Genomic DNA, 25,988 nt, shown 5'->3' on the forward strand with positions numbered 1-25,988 from the left:
TATTGACTATACAATACATAATATTTTTGATCTGTGGGAGTATACTTCCAGACAGCAGTTAAATGACTCCCTAAATGACACCACACAAAAAAACAAGCCTTTCCTAGTAGGTGCAGGCCACTGCAGACTGAGTGGTCTGTAAACATCACTTTGTGAGTCGCAGATTGATGAGAAATAGAAGAGAGGTCAGCCTGGGGCAGCAGGCAGAGCTGGGTTTTCTGATTTGTGGGACTGATACCATGCTGCCTTTGTTCCTGTTTGAAGAGATCGCTGCTTTTGGTTAATGCTAATTACCAGAGCCAGACAGCTCTGGTAATTAGATTTCACAAACATGGAAAGGCAGACAGCAATGTCAAAAGGTGACATTTGAAAGGTTCAGTTAAAGATAAGGCATTACTCTTAATCTCTATCCCTTTGTTTATGTGGCATTTAAATGAGCAATACTTAGAAAAATAAAATTAAATTTGTTAAGAAAACAATTCATGATCAAGAATGGCAAAATATGGCTGTTATCCAGACAAATATTCTTGAATTCCAACAGCAATAGGAAAGTTGCTAGTTTTTGTGAAAGGAAAGATGAACATCAAAGCATTAACAAACACTGATTCTTACAATATTGTGAATATATCTTTGGTTTTTATATAAGATAAAAGTACACTGCAAAAAATATAAATCTCAATAAGTTATTTTTTCTTAAAATAAGTGTGTTTTTCCTTGATTTGAGGAGATAAGTAAGACACTTTGCCAATGGAACAAGACAATTTCCTTTTAAAATAAGAAAAAAATATTTTATCGTCTTATTTCAAGTAAATATTATCTAACTATCTTATTTTAAGAGTGAAAATACTCATTCCATTGGCAAATCATCTTATTTACCTGCTCAAATTAAGGCTAAATATACTTAATTTAAGCCATTTTTTACTTATTTCTGGATTGTTTTTGCAGTGTAGCTTAGGAGAATAAAGGCAAGTTTTACTTTATTTCTGTTCATCAAACCTGTTTCATTTGTTTGTTGTCCTTGAACATTTTTGCACATTGCCTTTGCACCTGAAAGCAAAAAGTACACAACATAGGACACTTTAAATAAATTTCAATTCAGTTTATTTATATAAAACCAATTCACAACACATGTCATCTCATGGCACTCCTAAGTTCACCAGATCATACAGTCAGATTGATTCAAAATTTTCTATCTAAGGAAAACCAGTTGATTGCATCGACTCATTGACTCGAATGCAATCCCTCACACTAAGAATGCTTGTAGTGACAGTGGAGAGGAAAAACTCCCTTTTACAAGGAAGAAACCTCCAGCAGAACCAGGCTCAGTGTGAGCGGCCATCTGAGGCCCACTGGGGTTCAAGGAGACAGAAGCAGAGACACAAAAAGCAGCTGTAAAAGGCGGCCCCTTCCAGGAAACACACAGCCAGGCAGACGAGCTCCGAGCCAGCTCCCATGTCAGAGGATGAAGAGAGCACATCCAGCCAGTCACAGTCAGAGAAACAGGACTACACTGGAAAACAGGCAGATCTCCAACATCTATAAACAAAGGTGTTGATGGCAGCAGCACAGCTGATATTTCTCTCCAGGATGGAGTCACAGCCAAACAGGAACAGACCAGATGAAGCTACTATGAGAAAAAGCAGAGAGAGCAGAACGTTAGAGATTGAACTAACAGATTCTGCAGAGTGGGAGAATAGAGATAGAATGAAGCAGAATGATGAAAAAGGGGTCCCTATGTCCTCCAGAAGTCTAAGCCTATAGCAGCATAACTATAGAGATAGCTCAGGATAACCTGAGCCACTCTAACTAGAAGCTTTATCAAAAAAGAAAGTTTTAAGCCTAGCCTTAAAAGTAGACAGGGTGTCTGCCTCACGGACTAAAACTGGTAGTTGGTTCCACAGGAGAGGAGCCTGATAACTAAAAGATCTGCCTCCCATTCTACTTTTAGAAATTCTAGGAACCACTAGTAAACCTGCAGATTGAGAGCGAAGTGCTCTGTTAAGGCAAAGCAAGGCAAATTTATTTGTATAGCACAATTCAGTACAAAGACAATGCAAAGTGATTTACAAGATTAAAATATAGGAAAATAAAACAGAATCAAAGCAAGTAGGAAAAACATAAGAAACAATCAGATCTCTAATATCAGATGGAGCTTGGCCATTTAAGGCTTTATATGTGAGAAGGAGGATTTTAAATTCTATTCTGGATTTAACAGGAAGCCAATGAAGAGAAGCCAGGATAGGAGAGATATGATCTCTCTTTTTCATTTTCATCAGAACTCTGGCTGCAGCATTTTGGATCAGCTGAAGGCTTTTAACTACAGTTTGTGGACTTCCTGATAGTAAAGAATTACAATAGTCCAGCCTTGAAGTAACAAATGCATGGACTAGTTTCTCAGCATCACCCCTGGACAGGAGATTTCTCATTTTTGCAATATTTCTCAGATGAAAGAAGGACATTCTAGAAACCTCTTTGATATGGGATTTAAATGACAGGTCCTGATCAAAAATAACACCAAGATTTTTTACTTTTTTATCTGAAATCAGTTTAATCCCATTCAAATGAAGTGACTGACTAATCAGCTTATTTTTCAGAGACTCTGGTCCAAAGACTATAACTTCTGTTTTGTCTGCATTCAGAAGCAGAAAGTTAAGAGTCATCCAGGTTTTTATGTCTTCAAGACATGCCTGTAATCTATGTAATGGGTTAGCTTCATATGGATTATAGACAGATATAGCTGGGTATCATCAGCATAACAGTGGAAATTAATTCCATGCTGTCTAATAACTCTACCAATTGGGAGCATGTATAAAATAAAGAGAATTGGTCCTAGCACTGATCCCTGTGGTACAGGTAACCCTGGGGCATAAGGAAGATCTGTCATTAACGTGAACAAACTGAATTCGATCAGATAGATAAGATTTAAACCAGTCTAGTGCTGTTCCTTTAATTCCAACAAAATATTCCAAGTCTTTCTAAAATAATATTATGGTCAACTGTATCAAATGCAGCACTAAGATCCAACAGGACGAGCACAGATACAAGTCCATTATCTGAGGCCATGAGAATATCATTAGTGACTTTTACCAGAGCTGTTTCAGTGCTATGATGAGCTCTAAAGCCAGACTGAAACTCTTCAAAAAGTTCATTATGGTGTAAGTGATCGCACACTTGTGTGGCAACTACTTTCTCAAGAATTTTAGATAAGAAAGGAAGATTGGATATAGGTCTATAATTGACCAAGTCATCTGGGTCAAGAGACGGTTTCTTAAGCAGAGGTTTAATTACAGCAACCTTAAAAGCCTTTGGTACATATCCCTGTAACAGAGATAGATTAATCACATCTAAAATGGAGGAGTAGATCAAATGGAATACCTTCTTAAATAATCTGCTTGGAACTGGATCTAACATCCAAGTTGAAGGCTTAGATCAGGGGTGTCAAACTGGTTCCAGAAAGGGCCGAGTGGCTGCAGGTTTTCTTTCCAACCAATCAATAGCACACCAGACTTCAGTCATTTCATAATGTCATCATGTTCAGATTGGACTCACTTGATGAGATGATAGGCCCTTTCTGGAACCAGTTTGACACCCCCGGCTTAGATGAAGACAATAGTTTTGCTAACTCTGAAAGTTCAACTCGATCAAAGCAGTCTAAACCCTGTTCAGATTTCATGACTACCTCGGATACAATCGCGGCTAAAGGAGTGCTTATGATCTTATTTTTAATAACATACACACTATACTAGTTTATGACTGTTAGTAACACTAGATGATGCATTAACAGAAGTCTTTGAACAGCCCTGCCAGAACTGCAGCAATCAGGATCATTGGCAGAAATAGAGCCCCCCCCAAAAATCAAATTTTGCTTAGGGCTCCATAGAGGCTTCATCTGACCCAGAGTGGTCATTAGAAATATAGTTTGGCCTTTCACAAAAATACTGTTGCTTTTCTGTTCTCTCTGTTATCTACTTTTTAAAGGATATTTGCTTCTTGTCTTTGTCGTCCGCTCTCTTCAGCTGGCTTTTGAAACACAAGACCAGAAGGTGGGGGCTGGGTGGTGAGGGTTACGGGGGCGAGAAACGCAAAAGTAACGCAATAGTTAGTTTTACTAGTAACTGAAAAGTGTTTATTTTATTAGGCTTTTGTTTTTTAATCTGTAGTGGCCAACTGTTTATTATTTTTTGTTCTATCAGTCTACACAATTCAAACAATCAAAATAAAAAGAAAAGTCAACAATGTTTATAGTTTCCTTATGTCATCATAAGGACAGTTTTCTGAGACACACCACCTCTAAATACATATATATATACATATATACTATTTACAGACATGAGTTAATAACACTCACATTTTCATGCTACTCTAAAGGTGGTATTCATTTTTTTCCTGTAACACAACAACATATGTTATGGATTATAGCATGCAGTATTTAAACAAAGTAAAACTTAAATAAATAAATAAAGATGATATAAAGATGTTATAAATCAGACTTGGAACAACAACAAAGAGTAAAGAAGAACTCTTAAGTTGTACAATTTTGCAAATGTGTTATATTTATTTCGAGAGGAAATCTTTTTTTAATCCCTGATTAATAAGATTATAGCTGAATATTAATTTTGCTGTTATAGAAAACCAAGCTTCGTTTGAACAGATTTTAGAAACAGGCCCTTTGTCTTGACTCATTCTTAAACTCTGCATTATTTCTTCTGCAATCACTGAAGGAGATGAAACTGAAAATGTCATCTTCAACAGGCAGTCATCTTGTCAGAATGAGTTACATGTTTACTTCAAAGCTCTTTATGTGTATCTGATTTACAGCTGGGAAATCTACTAATCTACTATGTTAGGATGAAAGCATTTATGTCAGGTTTTACATTTTAAATTAATTCTGATTACAGAATATTGGTCAACCCATAAACAGTTTATTTTTATTTTTACTGTGTAATATAGGTATGACTAGGGATATATCATTCAAATGGTGATTACGTAACTGGGGGATAGGCATTTGCTGATACACAGTCTTAGCCTGATTCTTCAATGAAACCCATGCCTTATACAGTCAGAATTCAAACTTCTGAAAGTACTTTAAATATGACTTTTTTTTTTTAACATACTGTTCAAATAATAATATATGTTTTTAATTCAGAGTCATTTTCATTTGAATGTGCTTTACTGGAGGCATCCATGTTTGTCAAAGAACACTACTGCCACCTACTGGTTTGTGACGTCACGGTGCGGTATCGGCTGTTGATCAAGTCCCAGTGCTGTATCTGGTGTTTGTCACAACGCGCTACTATCCAAGTCATCTTGAAAACATTCTTCTTCCAAATGTTGGCTACATATTACGGGTTTTTTCTCTGGCCAGAAGTTCGATGGCAAATCCTCCCTCTTCAAGTTGGCGATCCAACGACCAACCCGTCCGTGGAGGATCAGGAATCAGAAAGGTGAAATAACTAATTTCTTTTTCACTTTAACCCGATGTCCAACATTTTGGACTACAATGTTTTCAAGATGACTTGGATAACAGTGATAACGAAGAAAATGATTGTTTTTATCTTTTTACTGATTAACGCCAGCTTCATTAAATCACTGAGAATGTATTAGTTTTAGATATGGATAATGATCCATTTATTATTCCTTGCTGACCAGACTTTACTGTATCTACATTAGTGTGTGAATGTGTTCCATATTTTTGTCTCTCAATCCATTTTTTCCCACAGCAATACATTTTCCCCGCAGGGGTTTTACCATAACCAGTGATGGCAGTAACGGCGTTGAAAGTATACTAAGTATACTAACGCTGTTACCTTATTTTAATAGCAAGTTATCTAACTGATTACTTTGACTGTAACTATAACGCAGTTACCATTGCAGACACCCCGTTACTGCGCGTTACTCAGGTCGCACAATGAACCTTTTTTTCATTATAGGACTCATGCGCGCCTTGTCATGAGAGAGGGGAGAATGAGACTGGCTGATGTATAGTGAGATTCCGTCTGTCAGTTGGGTAGGTGGGTGTTTCTGCTGGCGGGTGTTAACGTACAGCACACACAGAGAGATGGAGAGTGAGGAGGACTCCAGCAGCAAAACAGTGTTTTCCACATGGAAATACTGGTGTTACATCGAGCTGCGTTTCCCCATCAGATACGGTTTCCCCTGCATCTCTGCACAGCGCAGGCGGCACGATTCACCGCGCAAGCGACAGGAAACGCGCATGCTCGCCAAAGGAGCGTAACAGTCGCCCTGTGCTCACACCACAGGGGAACTAGGGAGAGCGGGAAGGATCATTAGCCTATATGGAGAAAGGGAGAAATCGAGATAGATAGACGGACGGACGTTGAGGTTTCTATAACAACCCAAACACACAGGATTTCAGAATTAGACATCCCCAGTTATTAATTTCATTTACTCACCAGAACGCCCTGTTAACAAACTTCCCACCCATGAAAAATGGGTGGGAAAAATTATGAAAAACAACTAAATGCAAATATAATATAAAGCAAAACAATTATATTTAAGCATTTAACTTATGCATACTAAATGCGAATTAAACAATTGTATTTCTAATAATTAAACATGGACTGGCAACCTGTCCAGGGTGTACCCCGCCTCTCGCCCATTGACTGCTGGAGATAGGCACCAGCACCCCACGCGACCCCACTCGGGACAAGCGTGTCAGATAATGGATGGATGGCTAATTAAACATTTCAAGCAGGTTAAAGTAACCGTAATTCAAATAAAGTAAAGCAAAAAGGTATCATATTTCAAGCTTAATCAATTTAAAGTTAAAGGTAAAAAGCACTTTCAAAATATCAATCAAGAAAAATAAAACAAATTGTCAAAGACTCAAGCAGAGTGAGCGAAAGGAAAAAAAATAAATATACATACTGCGCAATATCAACTTAAGTATAGCTACACTGTTCAGATCAATCTTTTAAACACTCCTTCAAAATGAAGATAAACTTGTGAAACACGCACAAAATTCTGCAAGCAAGTTACCTTTTCAAAGAGAGTGGGGTTTACTCAGCCACAATCAGCTCTGGCAGAATCCCAGCGATGGTCCTGGTAAACAATGCCAATGATTCTAATGAGCAATCGAGCAAAAATACCACATGGAAAAATTATATTGTATCAAATAAACTCACCCAGCAATCAAATCAATAGGGTTAAAGATTTCAGATGAACACATGGAGAAGACACCAGCAGCAAACCACAATCACACACTGCAAAAAATGAAATCTAAATAAGTCACTTTTTTCTTAAAATAAGTGCATTTTGTCTTGAATGGTGGAGGTAAGTGAGATACTTTGCTAAGAAATAGCAATTGCATTGTCTTATTTCAAGTGCATGTTATCTAATTATCTTATTTTAAGGGTAAAAATAGTCATTCCATTGGCAGATCATATTATTTACCTACTACAATCAAGGGTAAATACACTTAATTTAAGATATTCCTACTTATTTCTAGATTGTTTTTCCAGTGCAGTGGGAACAGGTGAGGATCCTTAACTGCATGCTTGAAGGGGGGTTTAAAGAAGCTAACTAATTTGGGCAACACAGGAAGTGGGCCTGAAAAAATAAAAGTCTCTGACTAATTGTGGGTTACATGGAGTAACTCATTTAGTAACTCAGTTACTTTTTGGAGAAGTAACTAGTAACTATAACTAATTACTTTTTTCAAAGTAACGTGCCCAACACTGACCATAACTGCGCTAAATTTCTCAAAACACGCTATTTCTGAGTTTCAATATGAAATCAGTCTGGCTCCTGATTACAGTGAATTTATGTAGAATTTATGTAGAGCACTTAATAATTTGTTTATTACTTGGCTTAATACATATTTCACTCTTATCCTTCTTAACTAGTGGTCTCAGTCTCTTTTTGTTTATGGCTGCTGTTCCTGAAACTTTTGGCTGCATCTCTGCTTCAGTTCATTAGCATAGGTTGACTGCACGCTATTCAGGCAGTTTAGCCATTTTATTAAGTTGCATAAGACAAGCAACACATCAAAAATTTATATGGCATTGGCCTGAGAGGATTGAAGGTTGTGCAGAAAGAACTTACTATACACAGAACCTTATTTTCCTGCAGCATATAATCAATCCTTTTTTCTTTGAAAAACAAATGTTCAATGAAGTTTTATCTATTTCATTAGTATAACATGATCTCTGTGTCATCGTCACTGTACACAGTCAATTCAATGAAATCATACATACAGCTATGAGAAAGTTGCAAGTACCTGGTTCAATCCCCCCAGCCTCCATTCTGGGTTCCTGAGCAAGACCCTTAACCCCACATTGCTCCCAGAGCAACACACAATGGCAGCCCACTGCTCCCCAAGGGGATTTCTTTCTTTTTTCTTTTGAGTTTTTATGGCACTAGGGGCTAGTTTTTGTTTCTTTTGATAGTAGGCTGTTAGGAAAGGGGATATGAGGGAGGGGGAGAGATATGCGGCAAAGGACTGTAGGTTGGTTTCAAACCTGGGTCAGTCACGTTGAGGACTAAGGCCTCCGTACACGGGTTGTGCACGCTAACCCCTGCACAACCAAAGTACATGGGTTAAATGTAGAGAGTGAATTTTTCCATTGTGGAACAATAAAGGGATTTACATCTTAGGAAACCCAGCAGATCACCTTGAGTCATTGACTAGCAATCATACTGGATATCATAGTATATCCTGGGTTGGGTGTTTGAGAAGACAAAATAAACACAAAAAGAATATCAAAGCATTTCTATGTCAGAAGGGTTAAAAGAGATTGTGTTCAGGTAGTCACAGTAAAAGCTAAATCCATTCCCACCACTACAGGTAAATAGAGTAACAGGCCAAATATAAAAAACTATGAAGAAAAAAGAATTATAAAACATAACAAATTGAAGAACAGAAGTCAAATTGAGCAGAAGGAGAAATGTATCTTCATGTTCTCTAGCAGCCTAAGCCAATAGCAGCACAACCAGCCTGGTTTTAAAGCAGACAGTGTGTCTCCTTCACAGAATAAAACTTGTAACTTTTTTCACTGGAGAGGTGCCTGATAATTAAATATTTAAAAAGTTTTACAAACCACTTCTGAAAATGCAGATTGAGAGCAAACTGTTCTGTCCAAAACCTCAGAAACAATTAGATCTCTGATATAAAATGGAGTTTAGTTTTTAACTCTATACTTTAGGAGGATTGAGGTTTCAGTATTTTTGATCCGCTAACGACTTTTATCTACAGTGTCGTTGATTCTCCACAAATATTTACAATTTTATATCTTCATGTTTCAAGCCTCAAATGTGGCAGAAGATTGAAAAGCGAATACCTTAACAAGGCATTGTATATTTAGTGGACCAGCTGACAATAAGGAATTACAATTGTCTATCTTTGAAGTAAAACTAGTTTTTTAGTGTCACCTCTTGATTTTTAATTCTAGACAATATTCTGAAGTTAAAAGGAGGGAATTATAGAAATCGGTTATATTTTGGGATCTGTCAATTAGAGTAGCTCAGGTACAATAACTTTTTCAAAGTAACATGCCCAACACCATATCAGTCCGGGACACGAACACAGACTCGGCTTAGTCTACACGTCGTTTTTGGCCCTCTCTCTGTGCTACTTGAAAAACACATATAATGACAGACAATCAAACAAAGGTATTCGTCATCCAGTCGGAGTATTCCTTCCAAATATTGCATCCTTTCCAGTATGACAAACACCAACCACGACCAGCATTAAGTAGCAGCTTGTTTTCCAAATTTTATCGCTTTCCCTTTACTTTGGGTGCATTTACGTGCTGGAAGCCTTGGTGAAGTTCACTTTTCAGCACATCTTCACACAATAAATTAGCCAAGGTGTTTTAGGATTGGTTGCACAAATGCACAAGATTATCCAGCTCTAAACATCTTTCTTTGTGCAGTCCATGTTCTTTATTTTTGTGCCCTGTTGGGATGTTAAAATCTTTAATTATTTATCAGTAAGAGTCCACTGACAAACATTTTCATGATACAGTGATTCTGTACTTCAAACATTTACTCAATGTTATACTCCAAGTTAAAATACTCACACACTCAAAGGTATACTACATTCTTTTGTTTGGTTAAAGGTTTTCTATATTAGAATTACATCTAAAGCCTGAGCTATTTTAATTTGATTGAAGTAAACATTGACACTTAATAAATTAAAGATTTTTTTTATAGTTTATCAATTAAAGAATGTGATTATGAGGTCAATAAAGTACAGCAGCCACCACACCATACTGCCCATTCGAAAACTCATTTCAGCATTTTATAATGTTTTGTGAAACATGCAGGCAATAAAACCCAACCAGGTTAAAGCTTTAAACTAAAATATAAATAATATTATTAACCACAAAAATGGCTTAAATCAGAGGCAAATGGAGCTGGATGGATGAGAAGTTGTTCGTTTAGTTCAAAGATCTAGAATTCTCAAAAATGAAAGTAGAAATGTAAACTGCCAACTAAAGGCCCTATGACCACAGTAAGGCTTTATTAACACCCTCTATATGCATAGAAATAAAATCACCAGGTTAGGCTTGTATAAATACTTCATCTCACCTTCATTTTAATTGTATTTGTCATTTAAAGCCATATCTATTCTCACTTAAACTTTTTCAATTGTTTTCAACGCGTTTGTTGTTGCATGACATACAGATTGTTCCTGTTACTGGGATAGCAAGGATTTTGAAGTATTTAGGTCAATTTACCTAACAAGATAATCTCTTCTAACCTGTTGTTGGATTACAGTCTAAAATAAACATGTTGACATGATATGTTACTGTTGGTTTAATGTTTAATCCTGCATCATGATGAAAGTGGCCAGATTTTGTCATTAGAAGAAGACTGGCAGTGCTTTCCCAATGCTTATGCTGACACAACTATTTAAAGACTGAGGCCACTAAGGGAATGCTGGTGTTCAGTTTAAACTGAAGCTATTTGCAGCAGGTTACGTTTTTAACCTGTTAGTGTAACGATCACAGGTCTGTTTATCGGTTTTTCTTTGTTTCCTAACTTTATTGATGTGTTTTGGATTTAAGTTTCTTAGGTTTTTCTTTGCTTTTCCTCTGTTGCCTCCTTCTGTTTTCTTTTCCCTTGGCTTCCTCGTCAGCTCTACTCACACCTGCTGCCTTGCAGCAAGAAGGTTCTGGGTTCAATTCCCGGCCTGGGGTCTTTCTGCATGGAGTTTGCATGTTCTCCCTGGGTACTCCGGCTTCCTCCCAAAAACATGACTGTGAGGTTAATTGGCATCTCTAGATTCTCCTTAGGTGTGAGTGTGTGCTTGAATGGTTGTCCTGTTTGTCTCCGTCTTTCAATGCGATGGACTGGCGACCTGTCCAGGGTCGACCCCGCCTCTCACCCGTAGACAACTGGAGATATGCACCAGCCTCCCTTGCGACCCCAATTGGGACGAGTGTGTTAGATAATGGATGGATGGATGTCTCTGAGGTGGAAGAGACACAGAGGCATCTAACCTTGGACAGAGTCTTGTTCATTTAACAAAATAGTCCACCTCCTGTGGAGTCCAGGTGCTGTAAGATGAAGTGAAAAGCCTTATTTATGGAATCATCCACAGACCTTTTGACCCTGTAGACAAACTGCAGTGGGTCCAGCAGTGGCTCTGTGATGGATTTCAGGTGACTCGGCACAAGGAGCTTAAAGGACTTAATTACAACAGAGGTCAGGGTGATTGGTCTGTGGTCATTCTTTTCATGTGGTCCTTTGTTTTTTGGGGTGGGCAGGGATGATTGTGTAGGCTTTCAAGGAGAATTGAATACAGCATGTCCCCGATAAGGTTGCAAAATTGTCTGTGAATACCAAAAATAGTCTACCAGATGCTACACTTGACTAAGAAATGGCTAACTACACTGCGACCCCATCTGGGCAATGCACTGTTTGTCCTACTTCCATCAGCAAAACAACATAAGAACATTAGGGCTCAAGCAAGAAGCGTTCATATAATCAAATTAATTCCTAAATTGTTCGTTTGAGTGATTAAGGGGAAAATGCTGCATTCACCATTTATCTACTGAATCTAATCTTCTATCATTTCATGAGTCTCTCTGACTTCAAATCTTATGCAATCAGTTAGCTGTTATCCAAATCTAGTTTTTCACTAAAGAACTAAATTTGTCGTTACTTAGAAGCAATTTCCCATTTCATTAGGCCAAATCATTATATATTATGGTAAATTATATTTTTCTTCACTGATGACAGAACTATTGGTCACAAAACCTGCCGCTGGCATGTTGGTAACCAGGGGAGACTAATTTGATTTGTTGTCATATCACCAAAAGAAAGAAAAGTCATTGAGCTCTATGTGAGATCAAGCTACTGTTGAAATGACGTCTCAAAAAGAAAATGGATAGAAAATTCAGCAAGGAGATTCAGTAACATGTTGCTGCTTGAAACTCTTCTAATGGTAAGACATGAATCCAGTTCAATTCTGGGCGCCGCCTTGGCTTCGTTTTTACACCAGATATAGAATGTTTGGGTCTGTCTGAACTCTTCAGTCCTCCAGTACACATGGACATGCAAAGTAGGTTAAGTAGATTAAGCAGAATGTTGTGTTTGTTAATGGTGATCTCATTTTAAGCATTTCAATCATATGATGCACCTCTTGCCGCCACCAGTAGTTTTCATTGACTGTCTTACTTTTACTAGAAATGCTTTTGCAGGTTTTTCAGATCTATTTCTTTTTTCTTACTTTCTAACATTGGAACCACGGCATGTACAGCTCTTGTGATTTTTTTCCCCACTGATTGGCTTTTGCTGGGCATTCAATTCTGCTGTTCAGCTGTCATCCAGCAGAACCTCGATCTCCAAACTGGGAAAGTCTCTTTTCTTTGTCTTCAATGCCATTTCTGGGAATGAACAACATCTAAGAGCTGGAAGTCATTGGCTGGATAATTTATGGCGTTATCTGAAGTTGAGAACATCTGTTAAATCTGATGTGGCGCACTCATAGGAGCCCACAGTTGTAGAAAAAGTTAAGGCTCTCCATATAATGTCATTAATCATTTTTTTAACAGTTTCTTTCCTAAAACTGTGAGGCAGTGGTAACCCCGTAATCAGACTCTCATATCCCATCTTACCTTCACACTCATCAGTTCACACGGCCACATATAAAACTTATACTTGTGTAAATATTACATTTCCATGTACCTACTTATCTTTCTAAAGATGTTTCAAGATGGATGGATGGAGGGATGTTAAATTACATAATTAATTTAAGTTTTGTTTCTGTATTGTTCATATTTTTAATGATGTTCGGTAATAACGTTTTGCTTTTCTATAGGTGTTGCTCATTTCTATCTATTTGGTGCATCCCTACAGCTACTTGAAAGTATTTTTGCAAGTAGCTGTAGGGATGCATTAACTATCATTTTATTTCTTTACTTCAGGGCAGCATGAATAGATTTTTCTCCAGACTGGTATAGATCTTTAAAGAATTGCAATGCAACAAAAAACAGGGACTGAGAAGTGGAAAGTGCAATAGCAAAAAATGGATTTGAGTCATGTGCTCACCTGTCAGTGGTCCTTTCTTGACTTGTTACTATGGCAACAGCACTTTTTTTTTTTTTTGCATTTGTGCGTGCTGTGCTGGGCTCTGATGTGAGCCTATGTGTGTTTAAGACAGGGGATGTAATTCTGCCTGTCACCAATGCAGCCCAGAGCGGACGCTTCAACTACTGGTTGCCAAGACAACAGGCAAACACATCACTTCTTCAGCGGCTTTATAAAACACTGAGTATATTAGGTATAAGGATGTTTGAAATCCATTATCAAAGCTATTAGCTAATTATTATGAAAAATAAGAGCCATCCTTATGATATCATTTTAAATCTAGTTATTAGATTCATGCTGTTTTTCTTTCTCTGTAGATTGCATAAACAGCAGATCATAGTAGACAGGTTAATTTAATCCCTCTTGCTTACCCTGTCAGGCTAAACATTGTAATTATTAAACACAGTCAGGTCTTATGCTGTAAACTTCTAACCACTGACAATTATGATGTAGACAAAGTTTACACTAATGTGTGCAGATTAGGATTTAAAATCATTTTTGGTCATAAGAATTTGGTCTCCCATAGGAAATTAATGGGCCATTCCATATCTTCAACGTTGGAATACCAACTCACCACCAGTCTAATCCTTCGCTCCCTCCAAATATTCATCTCCTATATCAGGATCCTGAACGGACTGCTCCAAAATGACATAATTAAAATAAACAAAATTAATGAAATTAAAATATTACTTTAAACTTCGATCTACCAGAGCTTAGAATAATTTTTATTACCTTTAGATGAAAACGTACCTTAATTTAGCTTACAAACAACTTCAACAAAAAAAATTAAAAGAGAGATTGGAAGATTGGACTCAAACTTTTTTATATAATCTATGCTTCTAAATAAAACAGGTTCCAAATCAATCTCCCTGTTTGCTGTTTCTCAGCGTGTTGGTTGCCAACAGATGTTGCTGGTTTGTGTTTCATCAATTTGGGTCAAGATTATAACAGCTTCAATAGTAGAGCCCAGATATCCCTCTACTAGGGATATCCGTTATCTTATTGTAGGAGATCCAAGCATGTTAACACAGCGGAATTTAAATGCAGTTTCTCCAGAATACATTTAGTCTGATTCAGGGTCTCCTCACAGTTTTTGCTGTTTCAAGAGAAATGATCTGGGGTTGTATATGTTTCCAATAACAAGCCTTATGTGCTGGGCATGACCGTCACTAAAACAGACTCTTCATATTAATCTGTATTAATTATGTACTATTTTCTGTAGACACAATTTTATATATTGTGTTAAGAATTATAACTATATTCTAAATATCAATTATAAAACTATGACGTTATGTTTGGGGATGTAAAATGTTTCAGATTATTGTGTTTTAATGTTTTACAGCAGTTTTAAGAAAGACAAGCTAACAAAATATAAAATCTTAAATTAGCGCAAAAACTTAAGAGCAGTTAAAGAAATGACAATACAAGAGACAGAGAAAACAAACCTTTGAGGTATTGCACCGACCAACACTTTAATGTAATTTGGTTATACATCCGGTAAGGAAACAAAAAAATATTATAGACTTAATAAAGACCTACAGGTGCTGGTCATAAAATTAGAATATCATGAAAAAGTAGATTGATTTCAGTAATTCCATTTAAAAAGTGAAACTTGTATATTATATTCATACATTACATACAAACTCATATATTTCAGATGTTTATTTTGTTTAATTTTGATGATTACAAATGACAACAAATGAAAATCTCAAATTCATCATATCAGAAAATTAGAATATTGTGAAAAGGTTCAAAATTGATGGCCCCTGGTGCCACACTCTAATCAGCTAATTAACTCAAACCACCTGCAAAAGCCTTTAAATGGTCTTTCAGTCTAGTTCTATAGGCTACACAATCATGGGGAAGACTGCTGACTTGACAGTTGTCCAAAAGACGACCATCGACACCTTGCACAAGGAGGGCAAGACACAAAAGGTCATCGCTAAAGAGGCTGGCTGTTCACAGAGCTCAGTGTCCAAGCACATTAATAGAGAGGCGAAGGGAAGGAAAAGATGTGGTCGAAAAAAGTGTACAAGCAAGAGAGATAACCGCACCCTGGAGAGGATTGTGAAACAAAACCCCTTCAAAAATGTGGGGGAGATTCACAAAGAGTGGACTGCAGCTGGAGTGAGTGCTTCAAGAACCACCACACACAGACGTATGAAAGACATGGGTTTCTGCTGTCGCATTCCTTGTGTCAAGCCACTCTTGAACCACAGACAGCGTCAGAAGCGTCTTGCCTGGGCTAAAGAGAAACAGGACTGGACTGCTGGTGAGTGGTCCAAAGTCATGTTCTCTGATGAAAGTAAATTTTGCATTTCCTTTGGAAATCAAGGTCCCAGAGTCTGGAGGAAAAGAAGAGAGGCACTTCATCCACGTTGCTTGAAGTCCAGTGTAAAGTTTCCACAGTCAGTGATGGTTTGGGGTGCCATGTCATCTGCTGGTGTTGGTCCATTGTGTTTTCTGAGGTCCAGGGTCAACGCAGCCACATACCAGGAAGTTTTAGAGCACTTCATGCTTCCTGCAGCTGACCAACTTTTTGGAGATGCAGATTTCATTTTCCAACAGGACTTGGCACCTGCACACAGTGCCAAAGCTACCAGTACCTGGTTGAAGGACCATGGTATCCCTGTTCTTAATTGGCCAGCAAACTCTCCTGACCTTAACCCCATAGAAAATCTATGGGGTATTGTGAAGAAGAAGATGCAATACACCAGACCCAACAATTCAGAAGAGCTAAAAGCCACTATTAGAGCAACCTGGGCTATCATAACACCGGAGCAGTGCCACAGACTGATCGACTCCATGCCACGCCGCATTGCTGCAGTAATACAGGCCAAAGGAGGCCCAACTAAATACTGAGTGCTGTACATGCTCATACTTTTCATGTTCATACTTTTCAGTTGGCCAACATTTCTATAAATCCTTTGTTTTTATTGGTCTTCAGTAATATTCTAATTTTCTGATATGATGAATTTGAGATTTTCATTTGTTGTCATTTGTAATCATCAAAATTAAACAAAATAAACATCTGAAATATATGAGTTTGTATGTAATGTATGAATATAATATACAAGTTTCACTTTTTAAATGGAATTACTGAAATCAATCTACTTTTTCATGATATTCTAATTTTATGACCAGCACCTGTAAAACTCATTCCTCCAATTTGCTGTTACATGCAAACATCTGATTTAAAATACAGCCTCCTTTCCCTCCAATTAGGCTTTTACTTAGTAACTAATCAATGTTTTCTGCTTTTTAAATGAACATCTTTGTTATGTATAGACAATTCATATATTTCTTTTTCTCATAAAGTGAGCCTGGGATGACGGAAGTGGAGCCTGTGCTGGACTTTGCCTCTTCGGGCCGCTCTGGGAGGCGAAATGCCCTCCCAGACATCCTTGGATCCCCAGCAGGAGTAAATCCTGGCGACCTGCCTCTTAAACTGGCTGAGCTGTCTCTCGAAGGTTCGAGCACATTCATTTGTTTTCCATCTTTGTCCTTTCTAAGTAAACCACTTGATTACAGGGCTCGTTAAAAATTATTCGGATAATTCTATCAAAATACAAGATATTATATTTTGCTAATTTAATCACTGTTATTATATGTATTTCTAAAGAAATATTTCAAAGACCATATTGAGTTGAAAATGAATAAAGCCTCCATTTGCTTAAAATCACTGCTTCAGAGAGAGGATGATAAAGTTCATTCAATTCTGGTATGACTTAATGATGAATGTTTTGAAAAGATCTGTTGGACGAGTGTCATAAATCACCTTTATTTTTCTACTTCAGTCTAAATAAAGCTAACACAGGTATTATGATAACACAAATGTTTGCCAGGAATGTCTCTCATATTAACACCCCAATTAGAAGAGTTTTGGCACACTAGTCTGTGAATTCTCCATACTTTAAGGTAGTTTGTGCAAATATATGTATTCATTACTGTGAACACAAAAAATCAGTGATGCGACTGATCTATAAGGAAAAAAAGTGGCCAAAATGCTATTTTTTAAGCTTTTTTTCAGCACAGGGCGGTTATAGTATGGATTTGTGTCTCAAGTTTGTCTTTCAAAAACTGGCGAATAGGTCATCAAGCAGCATGTCACATAACAAGCAGAATCTATGCCAGATCATGCATGCAGGGGGGGATTTACTATTAGGCAATAATAGGCAGTTACCTAGAACCCCAAGCCCGGGGGCCACATAAAACTCAGTTTAGACTTAGACAGATTTATTTTGTCATTTTGGATACACGAGTGTAAACAAAAAGAATTTTTCTTAAAAAAACAGCTCTAGACTATTTCATTTTTTAAGTGCAGCATTGAAAACAGTAACAAATACATTAGAAAAAGTAATATAAACATGACTGTATACTTACAGTTCCAACACAAGTCTCTTCCCAGAGGGCAGCAGGGAGAACAGTCCATGGTGGGGGTGAGAGGGTTCATTTATCATGTTATGGGCTTGGGAAATGCAGCACTGGGATGAAATGTCCATAGTTTACGTCTATGGTTAATAACAATATTCCTTATTTGTGCACATTAATTATGTTTCATTACTTTGAGACATCATGAAAAGTCAGCTAAATACAAAACATAGAGGGGAAAACAACAAAAGGGACAAGAAGAGAGGGACAAAACCTAGAACAGATAATGGATGTCTATTCTATTAACATTTTTGTATCTGTATAATGGGTCTGTTTTATGTGTTGTCTTCTCAATTCAGAGGGCCCCCCGTCTTTGCCCAGGGCCCCAAATTTCCTAAATCCACCCCTGCATGCTTTTATACTGCACTAATCCAAGAAGTTGTTAATTCAAATATGAAAAAAGGGGGCTGCTAACTTGGAATTTGGAACTTGGATTTCACTCTGAAATCTGTAAGACCCTTACATTTACACAACCATACTTCATATATTAGATCTGTTTTTGAGTAGTGACTTTGTCATGATGTTTTAGAGGTCCGACCCAAAATGCAGAGAACCACTCAGAGAGCAAGGCAAAGCTTTAACAGGTTTATTGAGGTAAGGGTAGAAGGGGGGTATGATCTGGTGAACAGGAACTAGGAAGTCTAGAGGGGATATCAAAACGGTTAGCTCAGGGACCGTGGGAATCTTGAATCCCGTAAGTAAAATGCTAGTGAGGGACTCACGTTTTGGGGGGGGTTCTTATCTCACTTTGCATCTAGTCTGTGTGGGTTGATCCAGAGAAGAGGGGACATGTTGAAGAGTGGACAGGTAGATATCTTTGGACCCCGAGGAGCACTGGAGCGGACTGTCACTTGGATTTCCGTGAGGGACTTGACCGTGAGGGACTCAGTGTGAGCTCAGAAAACGATCCTTCCAGGGGAAGAAGACCAAACTTCTAGTATGCAGGAGGACTTCCTGCCCAAGGCAAAGACAAAAACAAGGTTGGACTCAGAGAAACTAAGGCCCCGTCCACACGAAGACAAACCCTGGCCTAAACGCACAAATTTTTCACCAGACCAGCCTCTCATCCATACGAAGCCGGCGTTTCGGGGGTCTGTAAACAATCTTTTTTTATTAAGCCTTCAGAGTGGGAAGATTTTGAAACGCCGTTTTCGCGTTTCCATCTTCAAGCTCTAACCGCATTTTTTTTTTTTACACGCATGCGTCATAGCGTCGCCTCTAAACACGCATGCGCGACACAGTATCACAACAACAATAACGCCGTACTGTGTTGAATGGTTGCTGCTCATGCTACTCACCCTGCTGTCGGGCTTACAACAGAATCTTCTTCTTCTGGAATATCTCCAGGAAGAACAGAGCAATATCGACAACATAGGTCAGCACCTGAATTTGACTGAACCACGAAAATGGACCCGCAGGGCAACCATGTATAAATATTAGTGCACATGCCCAACATTTCGTCGCCTATTTTTGCTTTGGCACCACAGCGCCACTTACAGGCCTGGCATACATTTTGCAGTGTTTTCATGCATTTGTGTGGACGATCACATTTATTTTACATCTCCGTCTTTATGTCAAACGTTCTGGAAAATATTAGCGTTTTGTGTTCGTTTTGACTTTGTTAAGACTCAGTTTGACTCAGTGAAACAAAGACTCAGGTTAGACTCAGCTAATCTAAGCATGGCTAGACTACCCAAAACTGGCAAACACTCTGGCGTCGAGGTAGTGACAGTCCACTGCTTAAGTACTCCTCCGCAGCAGGTGTGCAGGGAGGACCAACAATAACAGGGCGCCACCTGGTGGTGGAGGGAGAGACAGACACAAAACAGACCACACAAACTGGATTCCTGACAGACCTTTTTTATGAAAGCTGGCATGGGGGTGAATAGTATGCAGCAGTGATCCTAAGGCTGGAGTGGAACCCCCTTTACAACTATGTCGAGGACTAATAGCTAACTAGCTGGCTCTACAACTGAGACACCAAACAATTTGCAATATTGATATTCATTAAGGTAGTAGTAGCACATTTATTGTCAGCCCTGCTACCAATACTTTGAACCAGTTTCTCTTGCCAGCAGGACAGTAATTGGACGTCTCCTAAGACATTTCACAAAACTAGAGCTTGCAGAGAAAGAAGTGGTTGACCATTCCTTTGTAGATTGCCTAGAGTCTTTGCTCCTCAGGTAAACTCTCCTTTCAACTCATCTGATAGGTTGTTCTAAGGTTTACAACTGGAAATGACTTGACCTATCATTTAGATTTAGATAGACATTTCCATACTAACTGGACCACACAGTACTGGCCACACATTATTCACATAAACGTTTTAATAATTTTCTCAAAGGAAAAGCTGTCTTTTCTAAAAGAAAGATGAAAAATGTAGATTTAATGAATAAAACAAGTTCTCTTTCTCTTTTCTTTTTTATGACATATCCAACTCCTGCCAGATGTATCTTTGATGGTTTCTTTATCAGATGAAGGCTGTGACTCTAGCTTGGCCCCTCCTAAATTCTGACATTGTTTCCAGTCAGAAGTAACTGAAGAGAAAAGATTCGTTCCAACCTGAATTTGCAAGTCAGATAAACAATTTTGCACTCAAATGTTTTCTTTTGTATCATCGGGATATTAAATGAACCAATTTAGATGTAATTGAGGTCCAACTTGGCCAAGAACGCATCTAAGCTAATGCCAGAGTTTATTACCCACAATTCATTGCTGCATGTGTATATTGCACCTACACTTCGACTAAAGACACACTGTAGTGCGGGTATCTGGACTTAAAGTAATAGACCTTTGTGTCCTGTCATATTTTTACTCCTAAAAAACAGAAACTCTATTAGAAAATCCCAGTAACCCTGATTACCTTAATACAGATGATAATACAGAGATGCTTTTGGTACATTTATTGATATGTGTTGTGAGTGTACATTTTCCGCCATCTTCTTAAATAACAAGATTACCTTCTTTAAAGTTGCTTTTTGTAGCTCTGCGTCTCTCTCCTTGAACCCCAGTGGGCCTCAGCAGATAGCCGCTCACACTGAGCCTGGTTCAGCTGGAGGTTTCTTCCTGTTAAAAGGAAGTTTTTCCTCATCACTGTCACTGCAATCATGCTTAGTGTGAGGGATTGCTGAAGAGTCAATAAGACGATGCAATCAGCTGGTTTTCCTTAGATAGAAAACTTTGAATCAATTTGACTGGATGATCTGGTGAACTGGAAAGTGCCTTGAGATGACATGTGTTGTGAATTGGTACTATATAAATAAACTGAATTGAAACTGAATTGAATTCTTTTCTTTTTATGGTTACATTTATTTTAAAGGGTTTAAGATTATAAGACAATTGTGAAAGCAGTCTTTTACTGCTTGGAATTATTAATTTCAGATCGTGATTTTAACTAGTAATCCCTTTTTTTAGCTTAAATATAAATAACTTAACATTTTACTGTGTGGCATTCGGATTAGTAGCTCTTTAATTTGTAAGGTAACTGTATTCTGCTTGTAAAACCAAGTTTCAATCTTGTAGATGGCCCTGGAGGAGCTCAGTCACCCACGGCAGAGGGGCCTCCCGCACCACCAGAGAGCTCAGAGGAGAAAAATGGATCGTAGAACCTTGCTTGTTTAACTCCCTGAAGACAATGCAGAGATCAACTTAAAAAATGGGGAAGAAGCAAGGCAGGGAACGACCTGTGGAAGAATGAGCAGAGTTTGTCTGCATCTCCTTCATTGTGGAGCAGCAGTAGCTCAGCGGGAGAGACAGACACGGGGGGAGAGGAACCCAAGAGAGGACTGAAGACTGGAGCTTAAGACTGTTCAACACTTTGCACTATATGAGAAGATTCTGATGACACTCTGAGTCTGTTGGTGTTTATCTGTGCAAAGGTGGTGCAAACAACCACTGAGAAGACAATGCGGTTAATAAAAGGGATTGTAAAAGATTGCCCTCTGTACATTACTATTTTTCTATGTTTTATTTAAATCAAGGAACTCGTAGATATAATTTTTCCTGCTTTTGCTTTTTTTTCCCTTTTCACTACAGTCTACAGGTTGGAAACTTTTTACCCCATTGGCACAAACTAATACATAACTTCAGTGAATTATGAAATTTTTCTGGTCTAGCTTTAACTCTAAATCTGAAATTGTGTCTATATGTATTCAAATCTAAGGCTAGGCTGTGCTATAGTTGTTAAGTTCTTCCAGTTAGACTGTTCATTTTTTTCATACATTTTTGCTGTTTAATTAATTGGAGCAAATAGTGTGGTTTCCACACTTTGAGACATTCCTCTACAGAACAGTGTTCTGTTGCCAGTTATGCCCAATAGCGTTTTATGACATAGCTGATAGTTTAAGTTATTTACATTTCTTTATAGTTTTGATGATGGCTGCTGACTTTTCTAAATTTCTGAAAGTTTGTGCCTAGAGGTGGTTAAGCTATAAAGTACTGTTATCTTCTAACTATGGGGTACTAATATTTCCTCAGATGTAACTAGAGCTCCATCTTCACTACTGTTAGGACACCTGTTCTGTAAAGCTGCTCATTTTGTCTCGACTAAAGCATATCCCTGTACAAACATTTCACACTGGGAGCACGCCTGACTTCTGCCTCGCCACCCAGAGGAGAGTCTGCCTGTGTTCATCAACACCGAAGTGGAGCTGTGAATTGGCTGTGCTAGAACAGACAGAGTCCTGCCACGTCAGTTAACCGCTCAGTGCTCTTGTACTGTATATAAAGTGTACTGAAGTATAACTCACATGTCATACTTTGTGGTTACCAGACTGTACCTGCATAACTTACCTACAAAGAAATGCTGTTTTGAAATTGTCTCTATTGGATAAATGTTGTCGGTGACTGTCTTTGTATGGATGTGATCTCACGATTGCAACAAGTGAAAACCTTGTGCGTTGCTCTTTTTCAGAAGCTGTAATCCCAACATGATTGTTTTCATAAAGCCGTCTGACCCACACCATAGATTAGGGGTGTATTTTCTAGTGTCCTGATCTCTTCAGTGGTGCAGATGTTTCACTTAGCTGGCCTGAATCTATAATGTTGATTCTATCTGGTTGTGAAAATTGCCATATTAAACTCACAAGCTTTACATATTCCTCTGTGTGGAAAGCCATTTGTACGGTGGGATTTTATAGCTTTGCAAATCCTCTTTTATCCTCTGATTTCTGACAGCGTTGAAGTACCCACGACGTTTAGTATTTAAAGCACTTTTTCTGTGGTTTCACTATATATGTCTTTTTCCCAACATCTTTCCTGTTTTGTGTTTCTTTTTCTGCTCCAACACAAGTCACAATGATAGCTTCCCAATCCCCTCATTCGACTGTTAATAGTCAGTCATAAATTGAGTTTTGTCACTATTTAAAATAAAAGCTTTGCTTTCTGAGTCAAGAAAAACCATCACATTTAAAAGTTCTAAAATTAGAATGAGAGGCAGATCTTTAACTCCTTTACTATAAAACCAGCTCCTTCTATTTTCTTAAAAGTCAAATTTTGAGACTTAAACCTTCCTTTGTAATAAAGCTTATAATTTAATCATTGTTGTCTCTCTTGCATTTGTATCATTATTATCTCTCTTGCGTTGTAGGTCACATATATGATTTGATCAAAGTGAATAAAACATTTAGGTATATACAATAAAGTGTCTTTAAAATGCATTTATGTTGAATTTACATGAGAAAAACTAAAAAAATGAAATTAACAGAAACATTTAGAACTCAAATGTATTTATATAGTAAAAATAACATGCAAAAGATCAGAGAGAGCTTCAAATTATGAATTTGACAAACTTATTTGGCACCAACTGCTGATTGACTATTTCCACCACAGTGATCTGTTGCGTTTACAGAGTAGGGTCATAGAATAAGCAACTGAGTAAATGTAAACAACCGAGTGGTGCCCGACTTTACATGAGTGAATAAAGTGAATGTGATTGGTCGATTATAAATAGGGCGGGATTGTTGTGGCAGAAAGTTTGCAAGCAAGTCTGATTGCAGCCGGTTTTTTGGAAGCATCTTGCTAACCAGTTAGCAACTTAGTGCTGGTAGGTTCCCAATGGGAAATTCCATTGGGACCAAGTAGCACTAAATTGGTGACTTAGAAACGACACTGTCAAGGAACGCTATGGACAGCGGAAACATGCAATAGGAGGAGAGTTTAGTGTCGGAGGTCATGGATGAGTCTCCTCCATCATCCATTTTTTATTTAGAGGAGGAAAGCGGGGACGAAGATGTTGTGGAAGAGGACGCCAGGGCGGCAGAAGCTTGGTTTGGTGTAGAAGGCTTCCAGCCGTACACGTTTGAGCCCTTGCCTCGCAACGCTGCCAGTTCTGTTAGCTCTACGCCTGCTGAAGACACAGACGTCCATCCCCGCGAACACTGGGACGGAACTCTATGGGAAAGGAAAGGATTCTTATTTCTTATTTCAATCATTGCGTATATTAGCTGCAACATATGAATCAAGATTCTATGACCGAAAAAATTTACTGACAGATGAACGTTGATATATGATTGGCCGAATTTAGGTGTTCAGGCTGACGTAAAACTAACTGGCCTATGTAAGATAACGAGAAAAACCCCCCACAGATCTTAAGTATTTTAAGCATTTTATTTTTAAATAGAAACATGTTTAAGCCAGAAGAATTAGACATTTAAATAAGATTTCCCCGAAACTTTAAGGCAGACTGGATACAGCAGAAGGTGTTACACTGGAAACCCGTCAGAAGAACAAGAACAAAAAGGTGTAATTGACACAGAGTCTCCAAAATTGGACATTAAATGAAATGTACAATTTTTTGGGGGGGGAGTCATAACTGGACAAAGACAAAGTTGAGGAGTATTACATAACACTTCAGACACTCAACAATGCAACATTAACACAGCGGGAGTCAAATGTGCAATTGACAACTTAAAAGCTCATTTTTTTCCGCCCCTGGGGACCAACTGATTTTCCTTTCAGTGGTGCTCACCATGTCCAAACTTTCATGATCACAATGCTTTCGAAGATGCTTCCAAAAGGTTTATGTCAGCTCAGTTTTAGGTAAAGCTGTTATTAAAGCCACTTTTTATCTGATAAAACCATTTTATTTAGTATCACTATGTGTTTAACAAACAAACACATATTTAATTGGCTTCACATGTTGTTAAAAAACTACAGGTCAACCAGATGTGAAGCCTTTTTTTATTGAAATGTTTTTTTATTGTCAGCAAAACACAACTCTACACTGTTGCAGTATATATATATATATATATGCCATCAACACATATGCCCTACCAGTCATCAGATACCCCGCTGGAATAATAAACTGGCCAAAAGAGGAGATAGAGGCTACTGACATCAAGACAAGAAAGCTCCTCACAATGCATGGAAGGTTCCACCCCAAATCCAGCACTCTGAGACTGTACACCAAGCGTAGCGAGGGAGGCCGAGGGCTAGTGAGTGTCAAGACCACTGTCCAGGATGAAACCACTAGGATCCAGGAGTACATCAGGAAGATGGCCCCCAAAGACAAATGGCTTGGCGAATACCTCAGGCAGGAGAAAACTGAAAGTGAGGACAAGAAAGAGGAAGAAGAACCATCATGGAAGGACATGCACGGCGTGTACCACAGACAAATAGAAGAAGTGGCTGATATCAAAAAATCCTACCAGTGGCTGGAAAAGGCTGGACTGAAGGACAGCACAGAGGCACTAATCATGGCAGCACAAGAACAGGCACTCAGTACAAGATCAATAGAGGCCAGGGTCTACCACACCAGGCAGGACCCCCGATGCAGACTGTGCAAAGATGCCTCTGAAACAATACAGCACATAACAGCAGGGTGTAAAATGCAGGCAGGAAGTGCATACATGGAACGCCACAACCAGGTAGCTGTCATAGTGTACAGGAACATCTGCCATGATGAGTATGGGCTGGAAGTCCCAAGGTCAAAATGGAAGACACCTCCTAAGGTAGTTGAGAATGACCGAGCTAAGATCCTATGGGACTTCAAGATCCAGACT

General features: G+C 38.3%; 1 protein-coding gene across 1 annotated transcript in view; it reads left to right on the forward strand.

The window, feature by feature from the left end:
* pkib (protein kinase (cAMP-dependent, catalytic) inhibitor beta) overlaps positions 1-22,646 on the forward strand; it is a 56,562-nt gene extending 33,916 nt beyond the window's left edge. The window contains exons 2-3 of the mRNA XM_038308952.1: positions 16,876-17,027; positions 21,511-22,646. Coding sequence (XP_038164880.1) covers positions 16,886-17,027; positions 21,511-21,593 — 225 coding nt within the window. The 5' untranslated portion in view covers positions 16,876-16,885 and the 3' untranslated portion in view covers positions 21,594-22,646. The remainder of the gene's footprint in view (positions 1-16,875; positions 17,028-21,510) is intronic.
* Positions 22,647-25,988: the final 3,342 nt, after the last annotated feature.

The sequence above is a fragment of the Cyprinodon tularosa genome, unplaced genomic scaffold (assembly GCF_016077235.1).
Source record: "Cyprinodon tularosa strain WSP-4 unplaced genomic scaffold, ASM1607723v1 ctg650, whole genome shotgun sequence".
Lineage (NCBI taxonomy): Eukaryota > Metazoa > Chordata > Actinopteri > Cyprinodontiformes > Cyprinodontidae > Cyprinodon > Cyprinodon tularosa.